The sequence below is a fragment of the Diplotaxodon limnothrissa genome, linkage group LG15 (assembly GCF_057381915.1).
Source record: "Diplotaxodon limnothrissa isolate DT_005_m linkage group LG15, D_limnothrissa_male_GT1.1, whole genome shotgun sequence".
Lineage (NCBI taxonomy): Eukaryota > Metazoa > Chordata > Actinopteri > Cichliformes > Cichlidae > Diplotaxodon > Diplotaxodon limnothrissa.
In genome coordinates, this window is record NC_140610.1 from 16,269,720 (window position 1) to 16,284,748 (window position 15,029).

Genomic DNA, 15,029 nt, shown 5'->3' on the forward strand with positions numbered 1-15,029 from the left:
TCTACATAAAGAGGAGAGGAGCTAAACACATATAGAATAGAATAGAATAGAATAGCCACTTTATTGTCATTCAGAATATATACCAGTTAGAATCAGAATTAAATTTTGGAGCATTTACTCACCATCAAACTGTAGAATATAAATAATAAATAAATTTAAATTTAAAGCAGTGTTGACAGATAAATAAAAGAATAAGGTAAGAACGTTTGTGGGGTTTTTTCTTCTTCTTTGTAAATAAATGAACTAGCTTTCAAGCTGCTGCAGCAGCAACCATTTCAGTCCAAAGGGTGGCGATAATGCACGGATACGATTTGCCGCCGTATAAAAATACCAGTAGAAGAAGAAGAAGAAGGCTCACTGAGGTGTTGCTAGCTGATTGCTAAAAACCTAGATTTATGGTAGACAAATGAAAAAGATAGCTGAATTTCTTCAGAGGCTGATCTGCAGTGGATCGGAACAGCCTGCGTTTCGTGTAAAATGCCTCCTAGTCTTTCAGAAGGTTAACCGGGCTTAAACTTGCTGGCTGATTCTCCTGAATTAGGAGCTAAAGGGCCCTGAGTCCGCAGTGCTCGGGTGAATATCTACCCAGCATCTGCTGTGGGGGAGAGAAGCAGCATCAAGCAACGGGGTTATTGATATTAGAGGCTTTTAGATATTACCAACCTCAACTCAACATGTCAAATAACGGACCTCCTCCTCGATGGCGCAATTGTCCTAGAAGAGGGCAACTTGTGGCAGGTTAGTATGAATTTAACTAAGAGAATAGTGTTTTATTTACCAGATGAAGCTATTGCTACTAGTTAGCTTCGTTCAGTTGTGTTGCTGTGATGCTTGTTGCCTGATATATATCAGTTATTTATTATTTTAGACTGTCAGATTTAAGTAGCAGTAATGGGCTGTGTTGGTCCATGTTCGGTCTGTAAGTACAGAAAGATTACCACATATTTAAGCTCTGTTTCTCTGTTGTAAAAATGAATGCGTTATCTTTTAAATGAAGTGTAAATCAAAGCGCCGATTTCATTGAATGACGTCAACATATTTTGTAAGCTTGATTTAGTTAAAAGGGTTTGTTCTTTTGGTATTTATATGGAATTAACTTAATTTTGGCATATTTTTAATGGAAATTTCTCTGACACTGTATTCGTGCGCGCTCTTTTTGCTAGGTCGCTAACGGTAACTATTTAGCAATGTTTTTCGCTTCTTTTCAGCGTTTAGGGTGACTTTAATGTTGAACAAACACAACGTATGGTAGTCCATTGGTTTTAAAAGAAAAAGTTTTAAAAAGAGCTTCAGAAAAGTGCTGCTAAGTTGGTATGCTTCACCGTTAAAGAATCACGTGTCCAAACAAACCGGGGCTATGGCTTGAGGAGCTCACGGCGAGCATACGTGTGTGACACATTACTAATGCTGAGAGGCGTTTAGCACGAGAAGCATTTTATTTTTTTAATGTATTTGAATGCCACCTTTCTTTCTCTTTTGCTTTTTATAATCTATAAACTCTTAACTGTTATTGCAATTGCTGTTTTTGTCTGATAATACTATGATTTCCAGTAGGTATTTTGGTGTTATTCTGGTATAGTCTTTGTATTCTTCTGCTATCTGTACCTGAGCTGTGGTAATGCACACATTTCCCCGCCGTGGGATCAATAAAATCTTCTCTTATCTTTATCTTAGGTATGCACCCATCAGCTGCTACATCTGTTTTTGAGCTTCAGGTTTCTTTTAAGATCCAAAAATAACTGAGAAAAAAAATGAACCAAAGTATCGGAGAATTCACCTTCCACCAGTTTCATACAGTTATTAGATGTTTTAACTGACTGTAGCTGGATTTAATTTTAGTTGCGACTGATATCATCATATTGCACAAATCTGCGTGGCTTGTAAGTCTGTGGTCACTTGATGTTTTCTGTGAAAGACTTGTTAACCTGCAAGAGATGGACAATGACGTTCTTTCTTTAACCTCGGAGTCCTTCATTAAAAGCCAGAATTTAGAAAAGTGTCTGAGTTGTAATGTTGCCTCTGTAAAACCTAAGCCAGTCAAAAAAATGTGGATCAAGAGCATGAGGGAGAGAAATGCTGTACAGTTGGGGTATCTTTAAAACTACCTCCCAGCTTCTTTTCCTTGACATTGATGAAAATGTCATTGAGGTTAAGGAAAGGAGCTGCTTCTTGGAGTGTAGTGTCTTGGAGCAAAGACAGACAGGTGGACAACTATGCTTCATAGCTAAAAGTGTACCAGTGTTTCCTGGGACTGGTCAGTGATAGACAGCCTGAGTATATCCTAAATAAATGGTAAATGGCCTGTATTTGTATAGTGCTTTACTAGTCCCTAAGGACCCCAAAACGCTTTACACCAGTCATCCACCCATTCACACACTGGTGATGGTAAGCTACATTGTAGCCACAGCCACCCTGGGGATATCCTAAATAATTCAGTGGTCAGTAACAGACTTTGGGAATGTGTGCAACTTTTACCACATTCTGTTCTGTATTAATAGCTTGAAAGGATAGATGTGGATAAAACTGTGTTGATACGAATGCCAGTATGGACTGTGGATATAGATCTGTTCCTATATGTATTCCTTATTGCAATGTACAACTGTCAAAATAACAGCCCAACATAAGTAGAAGGAAGTTATAAGGTCAAAGTTGGACAGTGCAAGTCTAAGTTCCCAGTCTTAAGTGATGCAAGGCTGTCTTGTTAACACTTTATACAAAAGTATTGGTGTTACTGTTTTATTTCGCCCATTCATCATTGTTATCATTACAGTTATGTGATGTTGAGACATTTCTGTAAAACCTGCAATTGCAGGCTTGTCTCCTCTCCGCCTCAACTTTATAACAGTGCAACAGTTTACACAGATGCTGTGTTTAAAGGCACAGCTGGAGTTGGTGGCACTTTTTAATCCAGGCTTTTATTCTAAGAAATTCTGTGTAGTTTACACAAATGGATCCACAGTTTTATTGGCTATTAACCAAGTTCTTTACAAAACAAATGCACTTGGGGTGCTGTCTAATGCTTAATTGAATGTGACCTTGACAAATACTTAGTCAGTGATTTTATTTTTATTTTTATTGATTTATCTGAATTTGTAGATTTGACTTTGTATGAAGTTAGACTCTTAGCCGTAACCCTAAAAACTAGTCATTAAATTAGGGACAAAGCTGCTGTCCCTGCTCATACAAGATTAGTTTACAAGAAGAGTTTTAATACTAGAATACTGCAGGATTTTTTGTTTCATTCATTACATTTCTCCTTCCTAGAGAAATTCCTGCCAATGAAAACGATGTTAGGTCCCAGATATGATGACCAAGTTGCAGAGGAGAACAGGTTCAATCCGAGCATGCTGTCCAACTATTTAAAAAGTCTAAAGGTAAGTACCCTCAGCAAGGACATAAGTATTAAAGTGGCACAGAAAACCTTCCCTCACAGTGCCCATTTCTCTCCTCCTCAGGTGAAAATGGGTTTGCTCGTAGACTTGACGAACACGACTCGCTTTTATGACCGCAGTGAAATTGAAAAAGAAGGGATAAAATATATGAAGCTTCAGTGTAAGGGGTAAGATTAAAAAGCATTGTCACAAATTAACTGTCCAAATTCATCATTTTGCAGAACTGTGGATGCTAATGTGTTTTGAATACTAATGTCATCCTGTACCTTTTTAGCCATGGGGAGTGTCCTTCAGAAGAGACCACTGAGATGTTCATCAGGCTCTGTGAACACTTCAATGAGAAGAATCCCACAGATTTGATAGGCGAGTATTTCACCAATCTAATTGACAGACTAGGTGCACTTTTGAATCTAAGGTACACCAGCAGAAGGTATACCTCCCAAAGCTTGCTATTGTAACAGGAAGAGTAAAAGTTGTACTGATCATTGCCGACAGCAAAGTAACAATTTAGCAGGTAGCTAATGAGAATGCCAGGGTTCATTTGCTTTGCTTTCCCCGATATCTATTTGCTCTTTTGTGCCTGGGAAACTAGGGTTGGGCGATATGTAAAAATTTTCCAACCAGCAATCTAGGCTATCACCAGCTTCTGCAGCTCCATCAGCATTTGGGCGCACTCTGAGGAGGGTGCATTTGCTCGCCGATGAAAGAGGGTCCTGTTAAAACAGCACTTTTCTTTTCTGTTGACTGCTACTATTAGCTCCATCATTATTAGCAAACTTACTCATGGGCAAATAAATAGATAAATAAATCGCCCTTGTAAAAACTATTGACCATAGGCTCAACCTATCGTCGATATATTCGTCCAATCGACCAACCCTATGGGAAACAAACAGATGCATATTATAAAAACCTAACCAACTCTTTAGCACACTATCTTTAAACACTTTGCACAAAGTATCCCTGGTTACTTTATTTGTTGTGTCACTTTACATTTTTCATATATTATAATGTTGGATCCTGTTTACTAGTGGTGCTACGGATCAAAAGTCTCACGGTTCGGATTGGATCATGTTTTTTTTCGTCACAGATCGGATCAATTTTCGGATCAGCAGAAAAAAAAGAAGACAAAAATTTAACTTGTCATTTACTTAAGTATTTTTTTGCCTATCAAAAAACATTCAACTCAAGACTCATTCCACGCAATTATATAAAAACAAATTAAGGTGCAATATAGGGCAGTACAGGGCTTTCTATCTACCACGCCGCTGTGATATAATGAGCGGTCACGGTCACGTAGCTTTCCGTTGCCCTGGAGGTCCACCCACTTTTAGTTAGGGCAACAGAAGATGCCTGGGACAGCTCAGCCATAACTTTAAACTTTTCCTGTTCATACATGCTTGGAGCGATCTTGTCACTAAAGTGGACGCGCGATGGGATGTCATAGCGTGGCTCAAGCACCTTCATCATAGTTTAAACTAGTGCTGTCAGCGTAAATCTCGTTAAAATGACGTTAATGCCATAACTGCATTAACGCGGCAAATCTCTGTTAGCTAGTTACTGCGGACCGCCCCGTGCGTGGGGCTGCACAGCGCCAATGCGTCAACTAACGCGTTGACTAGTTTAAAACCCTTGTTTTGCACAACAGAATACGGCCTCCTGTCTGCAGCTAAACACCCCAATAGCTTTTGTAATAGCTTTAGCCCGGTCGGCTTAGGTAGCAAAGGGCTGCTTAAATACCCCAAACTCCTCTGCTCCTCCACTTGGACCGCTAGCGCTGACCATAGCTATCGCTTGACAGACTGACCACGCGCACCATACACAAACTTTTTTTTCTTCTTTTTCGAATCTTCGGATCACGTGCGTGCCGAACCGTGGAGTGGGATCGGTTTGGATTACGGATCAACCGTGATCCGTTGCACCACTACTGTTTACTTATTTGTGGAAAATTATTCAGGTTTAACAGTATTTTCTCTCTGACTAAAATGATACCAGAAGCTGAGTATTTGGCCAAGAGAAGCCTCTGAGTGTGTCTATGTTTTTCATTTATTAAGATATCAGATGTGCCAGTGTGACTGGAACCCATTAAGTACTGTGTTTATCACCTCTGCACACAGAAGGATATGAAATGAGACAGAAATAGACTTTAAGTGTAAAAACATCTGGTGCTGTAAATGAGTTTGCACTGTGTGTAATTTAGTCAGACAGTTGTAACAGCTTTGCTTCAGCAGTAATCAAATTCTGGCTATGACTTATCCCAGTCAGTATGAATCTTAATGCCTGAACATCATTTCAAAAACCCACATTTAAAGTACATAGAGACCTTCTGCTTCATTTACACTGCCACTTTTATTTTGCAGTAAAGAATAAAGTGTCACTGTGTCCTTGTAAGTTTTTTTTTTTTAAGTTTAGTGCTATGTCATTATAATACTACTGCAAAAACTTTGCTACACCCCTTAAAAGTAGACATCAACATAGTTTACTCGTACATTACAGAACACTGTTATTTATCATTTCTAGCTCTTATATTTTAACATATTGATCATATTCTTGCGTATGTACATTCAATCTTGTTTATTGTTACTTCTTAAAAATAATTTTATTCGTGGCTTGTGGGTTGTAAACTTCAAAGAAACTGCTGTTTTTGCTTTGATTCTCTGATATAAGCGTGGTTGATCATTATGCTGATGCCTAGGCTTAGGAAGAGAATGAAGATCTGTATCGTGTTGCAGCTTCTAAATTCATACGCATACTCTCAATAGAAAAGTTTGCTTTTGGAAGAACTGCCTTTGCACTAAATGATCACTATATTAGGCATACCTTGGTAGTACTGGGTTAGATCCCCTTTTTTGCCTTCTGAATTGCCTTTTTTAGTTGATTATTTTTTTCTTTCTTTTTTTGGTCCAAGTTAAAATGTTAGCATTACACAGCTGCTGGAAAATTTTGGACTGCCTCACTGATGCAAATCTCTCTTTCCACCACATCCCAAAGGTGCTCAATTGGATCAATATCTGGTGACTGTGGAGGGAATTTGAGTACAGTTAAATTTTTGAACTTCCAAAGGATTTGAGCTTTATGACGTGGCATATTATTATTATTATTATTGGAAGCAGCCGTCAGAAGATGAGTACACTATAGTTACAAAGGGATGGACATGGTCAGCAACAATACTCAGGTGCATCGTTGGTGTTAAGCTGTGCGAGGTTTTCAGTTGCTTTGGTGTTTGCAATGTTGTGTGTTCAGAGATGTTCTTTTGCATGCATAGTTAGTGGTTATTTGAGCTACTGTTGCCTTCACATTAGCTTGAAGCACTGTCCTCTGACATAAACAAGGCATTTTGGCCAGTGAGCTGCTGCTGACAGCATAGTTGATCTGTTTCAGACCATAAACTCTAAAGACAGCTGGACGGGGAAATTCCCCTAGATAAGCAGTTTCTGAAATACTCAAAGTAGTCCGTCAGGCACCATCAGCCACGCCACGTTTAAATTCACTAGAATCATCTTTCTTCAGCTCAGTTTAGGCGTCAATGACTCATCTTGATCATTACATACACTAAATTCATTGAATTGGTGTTGTGTGATTGGCTGATTGGTAACGTTAGCTTTTGTGTCCAGCAGAGGGCAGCCTCACTCCAGGATTGGTTAAACGCAAATTGGAGCGAGGTCTTGTCAGAATATATTTTCACTGTTTAAAATTTCAGCAAACACTTTCATACACTCATGTCAAATATCAAACAGCCTCCCAGTACAACTAGTGCTCTTCTGATGTCTGCACAGTAGCACCATGTTCAGCCCTCACACAGAGTGTCTTTGCACATTTTTAAAATATGCAGTCCTGTGCAAGTCACTATTTTGTCAGCTTGTGGAGGAGTTGCATATCGCAAACAACACTCATCTCCCAGTGAACACTGTGTAGGTGATTTATAGGTGAAGGAATATCAATGAGCACCTTGGCTAAATAGATTTGATCTAAAAGGGAGCGATGTAGATGCTGGTGTGTGGGAAGGTTATTTCCACTGTCCCCCCCCCCCCCTTTTTTTTTTTCTCGAACTAGATTATTATTATTTTTCCCTGTAGCTCTTCAGCTTGTTATTATGAGCTCAAAACAAGCTATTCTAATTTCTAATGCAGGTTGTGACAAATTAAGTTATTATGGGTTTAGTTACAAGCTGAGTATAGGCATAGTTAATGGGTTAAACACATGCACAAGAAAGGAGCACCTTGCTTCGCCTTTAAATTAGGCTTACACTGATACTGGCTGATAATGGCTTAGTGCATGCATATCGGTATCAGGCCTGTGTTTATAGTTGTGCCGAAACACCTTGCTGCATTTTACATTTACATAAAAAATAGTTTGCCCATTGCTTTATTTGAAGTCTTTGGAGTGTTCTAGTGGCACACATGATATCCTCAATTGTCATGTAAATGTTTTTAGTGGGGAATTAAAAAAAAAAAAAGTTAGCGCCTTCTATTGTAGTGGTATTGGTCTGTAATGTCCTTTGCCTGAAGGTTAGCCTAGGGGGTACTTACCGGCCGAAGACGGGGTAACGTCACTGCACTTTTATGCTACTGGCAGCAGGGTGCTCTCTTACACCTCATCCTGTCCAGATTTGCTCTTAACTTGTAACTGCTGCCCGACTTTTAAATCAGACTGCTCGAACATCAGAGCAGAATGTGTGAATGTCATCCCAGCAATCTCCTGCCTTTAGCCAGCTGGTGATTAGGCTTTGTTTTCTCCACAGTGCACACGTCCAAATTAGACAATTGGTCTGTTAAATGTGATTTCTTTATCGCTGCCGTTGCCAGGCAAACATCCTAATATATTGGGAGACATGCGAGTCAGGTTTCATTTTATATGTATTTTTAATTTTTTTTTTAATCCTGCTGTGCACCTGCTGAAGGGATCTCGTCTGAATAAATGTCAGTTCGTCGCAAATTAGGAGGGTTTTTGTGAGATATGACTACAAGCTTCAGAGTGCTTTTGTGGAGGGTTTCCTTTCCAGAATCTTTTCTTCTGAAAGAGCAGAATTTTCTCTCCTTGTGTTTTTGTTGTTTTTTTTTTTTCTCATGCTCTTTCCAATCCCTGAATGTTTCATCAATCCCTGGGTCTTTTCTGTGCGTGCAATGGCTGGTGTCAGATTTTTTGATGTAGGTATAAAGGCAGGACCCCCCTCTAAGGAGAAAAGGATCTGCCTGTGAGTCCTTTGTGTGTGACTTGATGCCCCTCCTCAAAACATCCAGTCAGCCGCAGTATATCTCAAAGGCGAGCTGGGTTTATTGATGTGAAAGATGTTACATTGGATGAAATTGTGCCCAATGGCTCGTTTGTTGAAATAAGGGGGTCTCGTTCATAATTGCCACGTTGAATTGATTGAGCGTAAATTGAGGTGACGGCACACACATCCAATAAATTGGCAAGCTGCGTGAAATGGAAATAAGAACACTATTCATCGTTAAAAAATAAATGTAAATCTATTATTTATGTGAAAACAATAGGGACAGAAAAACAACAAAACAATATATTGTGTAAACTTGAGGTGGAGTTTTTTGAAAGGTTTGCATATTTCTTTTTTCTTTCTCTCTCCTGAAGGTGTTCACTGCACGCATGGCTTCAACCGGACAGGCTTTCTGATATGTGCGTACCTGGTGGAGAAGATGGACTGGAGGTAAGGGCTGACACGCTTCAATCACTTGCACTGCTGGGAGGGCAGTCTCACAATCTTCAGTCGTCTTGCATGACAACACAAACCCTACAACATGGAGCACCCACCAGTGTTACTCTGGTTTCACTCTCCCAGCCGTATCAGTATTTTTTATTTTTTAAGCTGATATTCCCATCTTCTTCTCAGCATGTGTGTGACTGCAAGAAAGGTTACTCTGTCACTACTAGTCTAAATAAAGCTTTACAAAGAGGCTGGCTGGTTTTGAGTGACCGAGCAGCCGAGAGAAATAATTTAGAGCAGCTGAGCAGGAGGGGTGAGGATGCATCTTTTGTTAGAGGTGGAGCAGCAGTCTGTGATAGCAGAATCCCTGGAAGCTGCAGACATGGAGGCTGGATAAACACCCTCCCACCGCCCACTACTTCCTGTGAAATGAATATCCTGAGAACATTTACAGCTGTCATCCACTATTACGTGTTGGAAGATAAGTAACAACAATGGGCCTTTTTAATGCGTATTACCACACGTAATGTTAAATGGCTTCAAATTTATTTATTTTTTCCTCTGGGAAAAAATTACTATATCCGAAGGGAAAATGACATGGCATATTTAGTGCACAGTAAATGGTACAGTATTAGCATGCTTATTCTGTGATTAAATGCACATAATAACTTTATGCAGGAATGTCTACTGTCTGGTAAATAATGCAGTTTTATTTCTTGTAAAAGCGGGTTTAATTCTGAGTTGAGAAAAAATGATTTTTTTTTCTCCACAGTCACCTTAAAATTTTTATTCCTAGCAGAGATTGTTCTTGAGAACAGACAATAATCTGGCAGTTCTCCTTCACCTTTAGTCAGAATAGTTGGCATGCAGTCCCTCAACCTCCTGTCTAGGCACACAGGTCAGAATCAGACCTGCTTAATTTTCAGCTATTTGAAGCTTCTGCATTGAATAAGATAAGAACTTTATTTATCCCGAGGGAAATTCTTTTGTCATACACATGCTCAATGCAGCAAGAGAGACAGAGGAATAAGATTTACAATATGTGCAATAGAATACTAGTATACAGTAATATACAGATGGATGTTTTTGTCAAATCCAAGCATTACACAGCCTGCTTTATTGTGTTTCAAGGTCACTATTATTTGCTTCAATAAATTTCATATTTAACTGTGTCACGTGACAAATTTAACAGCTTTAATCTCGGAATCAGATAGATTAAGCTCCCCTTTTAGAACCTGACACCAGCAAATGCTCCTGTAAAGTGGATTCAATTACAATTTGATCATTAGAATATCTGCTTCCCTAGTTTTCAACTGCAAGTAAGAAACTTGTAAAAAATATCTTTATGCTTTTTAGATTTTTGATGGTTTTAAGTGAGTACAAGGTGAGCACGAGTTTTCATACGCCCAATAACAGTTTAAACACGTGTAGAAGTGTTTAACAATCAAACTGCTCTTTCTGTGTTGAAAGGTCTTTCAAACTTGAAACGATTGAATATATTTTGTTTTCAGCTTACAAACATGTTTACTTCAAGAAAAGTGTATTTTCTTTTTTTGTCTCGACTTATTGCAAATGCGGTTTGACATTTCATTTAAAGTGGTAGCAATAATCTCCTATACAGCTTTTTTTTTCCTTTTTTTTTTTTTTTCCTATTGCATTAAATTATTTTTAGTTTGTGTTATTCTGCAAATGTGACTGTTGTTTTTAAGTGTTCCTCCATCCCCGCCTTTGAAACGATGTGGCCTCCGGTTTTTGTCGCGTGGTTCAGCTGCTGCTGCTGCTGCTGAGTCAAGGCAGTTGGTTGGCGTCCCTCCATCATGGGTTTTAGACAGACACTCGTTTAGAAACATTTGTTCTTGGTTAAAGTCAGCTCACTATCTTCTCTTTTATGCTTGTTCTACTCCACCCCTCTCTCACACATACTGAAGTCTAGTTGTAGATAGAAGTTAAGAGACACTAAATGATCATAACATTAAGGAAAATAAAGCAAATTAAATATTTCATTCTTTTTGTTTCCCTTTGGTTTCATGGGAGCTTCTGCTTTAGACACCCTGGTATAAAGATAGTGCCTCTACACCATGTAAAAGGTCCACTTATTGTACAGAAAATCATCTATATACCCATATCTTTCACCCACTTTCATGATCGTTTGGTCAACTTGAAACTAGTCTGAAGGTTTTTAAAAAAAAAAAAAAGAAGTCCTGTCTCTGTTATTTGTTCTTATCAGCATCGAGGCAGCGGTGGCTGCTTTTGCCCAGGCTCGGGCCCCGGGGATCTACAAGGGAGACTACCTCAAAGAGCTTTTCCGTCGCTATGGTGACGGGGAGGGCGCACCACCTGCCCCCGAGCTGCCAGAATGGTGCTTTGACGACGACGACGGGGACGTGGACGACGACGGCAACGCGGTTGGCCAGGAGTCGGGCCCCAGCTCCTCTGGGTCGGCGCCCGGCAAGCGGAAGAAAGAGAAGATAAAACTGGTAAGGCCTCTGTGTTCCAGGAAATGGACTCTTAAGTAGAAAATATGTTGATCCCTTTGCTGCGTGACTGGGTGATTTTTGGGTCTACGGGGAGGCCTCCCTTTTTAAGAGGCACAAGTATATAATAATCCTGTAAGTCTGTTGCTGAATCCAATAAATCTGATGCTTAAATTTAGAGAAAATTACACTTTCCATTTTCTCAGCTGCTGACAGAGGTGTAATTTTGATTAGATAAAAGCTGCCTGCCAGTGTTAATGTATAGTATTCATCAGTGCCATTCTGAGAAATTAGAAACCTCGAATCATCTCCTCTTGCTTGTAATCAGTTTTTCCTTCTGTTTACATTGATCTAATGCTTCAGAGTACTTCAAGGAAGTGACTGTATAAGAAGCCTAAATCTAAATGGTGAAACAACACGAGTAGCAGCCAGTGTAGAGGCAATGAAAAGACAGAAGCGGCACTTGTATGGTGGAAAGTATTAAAAACATATTTATTGGTGTGAAACATTTGTTCAGATTACAACAGCAGAACATCTGTTTATTACTTTTATTGCACACAGAGCTCACTGACAACCTGAATGGGGCCAAATCTAATATTTGAGAATATGATACAGCACAGGCGAGGTCCAGAGGAGAGAGGAGGAACAGTATACTGTCTCTTGGTTGAGTGGCCGGCTTCGCAGTCAGACTAGTCGGCAGCTATGTACCTATCATGATCAGGAAGATATTTCGAAGGATAAAACATTTCCACAGTTTCTCTATATGTAGATTTTAATGGGTGAGCCACTTAAGGATATTTGGTGACTCATTTTGGCATGTTTTTATAGAGACCCATAATCCAGAGTCAGTTTTCCAGAAGAACCGCACCCCTCACACCCACATTCCTATGTTTAAAAAAAAATCATTTGCTGCTTCCTTGCTGTCCCTGGTTGTATCTGTCTTGCTTTTTCTTTACCAGATGGCTCCCTGGCCAAGTAGTTGTTGTTTTGTTTCTTGATGATTATTCAGTTTCTTCCTCGGAGATTCAGAGAGGATCTCTTCCCACGGTTGGACACGTCCAACTGCACTGTCTTGGGAGTGCCGCTGGAAACAGGAGTTCTGTTCTGCAAGCCAGAACGTTATCCCAAGCAGAACCTGAGGCAGGTGGAGAATCTATTCATGTGCCTCAATGCCAGATTCACTGTGGGTGCAGAGCAGAACAAGACCTACAGTCTCCAGCTGTTAGTAAAGTTTCCTCACTTAGGTCAAAGACTTCTAAGGAGAAGGTTAAATTAGATTCCTGTCTCCTATGCACTTAAGAAGTAGCATGGATATATAGCTGATCTTAAATCAGAGAAAATACTTCCTTAAGGGAAGGCAGGTAATTACTGTTAAAATATATCAACTTTCAGAGGAAACATTATATATATATATATATATATATAAAAATCCCCACTCGCCCTTGTGGGCGGTCAATCCTTCAAGCTCGGGTCCTCTACCAGAGGCCTGGGAGCTTGAGGGTCCTGCGCAGTATCTTAGCTGTTCCCAGGACTGCGCTCTTCTGGACAGAGATCTCCGCTGTTGTTCCCGGGATCTGCTGGAGCCACTCGCCTAGCTTGGGAGTCACCGCACCTAGTGCTCCGATTACCACGGGGACCACCATCACCTTCACCCTCCACATCTTCTCGAGCTCTTCTCTGAGCCCTTGGTATTTCTCGAGCTTCTCGTGTTCCTTCTTCCTGATGTTGCTGTCATTCGGAACCGCTACATCGATCACTACGGCCGTCTTCTCATGTTTGTCTAGCCACCACCATTTTGCCCGTCTGTATCTGGAAGTCCCACAGGATCTTAGCTCGGTCATTCTCCATCACCCTTGGAGGCGTCTCCCATTTTGACCTCGGGACTTCCAGGTTATACTCGGCACAGATGTTCCTGTACACTATGCCGGCCACTTGGTTATGGCGTTCCATGTATGCCTTGCCTGCTAGCATCTTGCACCCTGCTGTTATTTGCTGGATTGTCTCTGGAGCATCTTTACACAGCCTGCACCTGGGGTCTTGCCTGGTGTGATAGACCCCAGCCTCAATGGATCTTGTGCTCAGTGCTTGTTCCCTTGCTGCCATGATTAGTGCCTCTGTGCTGTCTTTCAGTCCAGCTTTGTCCAGCCACTGGTAGGATTTCTGGATATCAGCCACCTCTATCTGCCAGTGGTACATACGTGCAGGGGCCTGTCCTTCCATGATGGTTCCTCGTCTCCCTCCACTTTCTTGGGTTTCTGCTGCCTGAGGTATTCACTGAGCACGCTGTCAGTTGGGGCCATCTTTGTGATGTATTCGTGGATGTTCCTTGTCTCATCCTGACACTCACCAGTCCCCGGCCCCCTTCCGTTTTTGCATTACAGTCTGATTGTTTTTACTACATTTTTTTTACCACCGTATTTTGACAACTTCTTAACGCTTCCAACCAGTTGCGGCAGACTAATGCCTCTGAGCCTGGTGCTAATGGAGGTTTCTTCCTGTTAAAAGAGATTTTTTTCCTTCCCACTGTCGCCAAAGTGCTTGCTCAAAGGCGAGGCGATTTGATTGTTGGTTTTCTCTGTATTATTGTAGCGTCTTTATCTCAAAGAGTTAAATCTTCACAATATGCAAGTTATAACGGCAAATTCTTCTGAAACCATACAACATGTCCTGACCTGCTAGACCTCGCTAGAAATGTAAGTACACTTTGTGTGAATGGAGCCAACAGCTACTGTGATTGGCTTTTTCAGTACTGTTAATTCCTCCTCATCATTGTTTCTTCCTTGGAGCATTTTTGATAGATAGTGACCACTGCAGACTGGAAACTCCTCACATGATCTGCATAAGAAAATCTTTATGCTTGCTCATTTGTCCTGCTTCTAACACATTAACTTTGAAAACAAAATGTTTGCTTACTCCCGAGTATAAAGTATTATAAAGTAAGTTTTGTGTCTGATAGCAGGGCGTTACAAACCTACAAATCTGTGCCAGAACAAACAAGTGTTTGTTCATAAAAATGAGCTCAAATCAAATAATTTTCCAATTGTAGCTCAAACCTAATTCCACTTCTTTCACTCATTGATTAACTTTGTGTCCAGTCCAATTTAAAGTCTTCATCAACTCAAATGTGCTTCACTTACTGTATTTTTGTTTGTTTTGGACTTGATTGGATTTTTAAACTTTTAAAAGGCAGTTTTTAAATTCCTTTTACCCAATCAGAAATTCAAAGAACTTTCGCAGAGACTTTTTTGAGTGAAATATGAGACATCTTGTCTATCCTGACGCGCAGATGGTTTTTTACACAGACCCATCTGGGAAGTTATCTTTGGGAACAGTGTGGGGGGGAAAAAGGCAGACACTAAAAATAAAATAATATATGGCAAAATATTGGACCATATTAACCATCTGTCCATTACAGGCTTACTTTGACCAGTCGAGAGCAGAGCTGCCTGGTACAGCATACTTACAGAGCCAGTCAGGAGACAACAAGGGAAAAAATTACTTGTC

The 15,029-nt window shown here is 40.3% G+C and overlaps 1 protein-coding gene across 1 annotated transcript in view; it reads left to right on the top strand.

Moving 5' to 3' along the window:
• Nucleotides 1–347: 347 nt before the first annotated feature.
• rngtt (RNA guanylyltransferase and 5'-phosphatase) overlaps nt 348–15,029 on the top strand; it is a 113,933-nt gene continuing 99,251 nt past the window's right edge. Inside the window, exons 1-6 of the mRNA XM_085372042.1 lie at nt 348–738; nt 3,265–3,374; nt 3,456–3,559; nt 3,667–3,755; nt 8,979–9,054; nt 11,279–11,528. Coding sequence (XP_085228168.1) covers nt 675–738; nt 3,265–3,374; nt 3,456–3,559; nt 3,667–3,755; nt 8,979–9,054; nt 11,279–11,528 — 693 coding nt within the window. The 5' untranslated portion in view covers nt 348–674. The remainder of the gene's footprint in view (nt 739–3,264; nt 3,375–3,455; nt 3,560–3,666; nt 3,756–8,978; nt 9,055–11,278; nt 11,529–15,029) is intronic.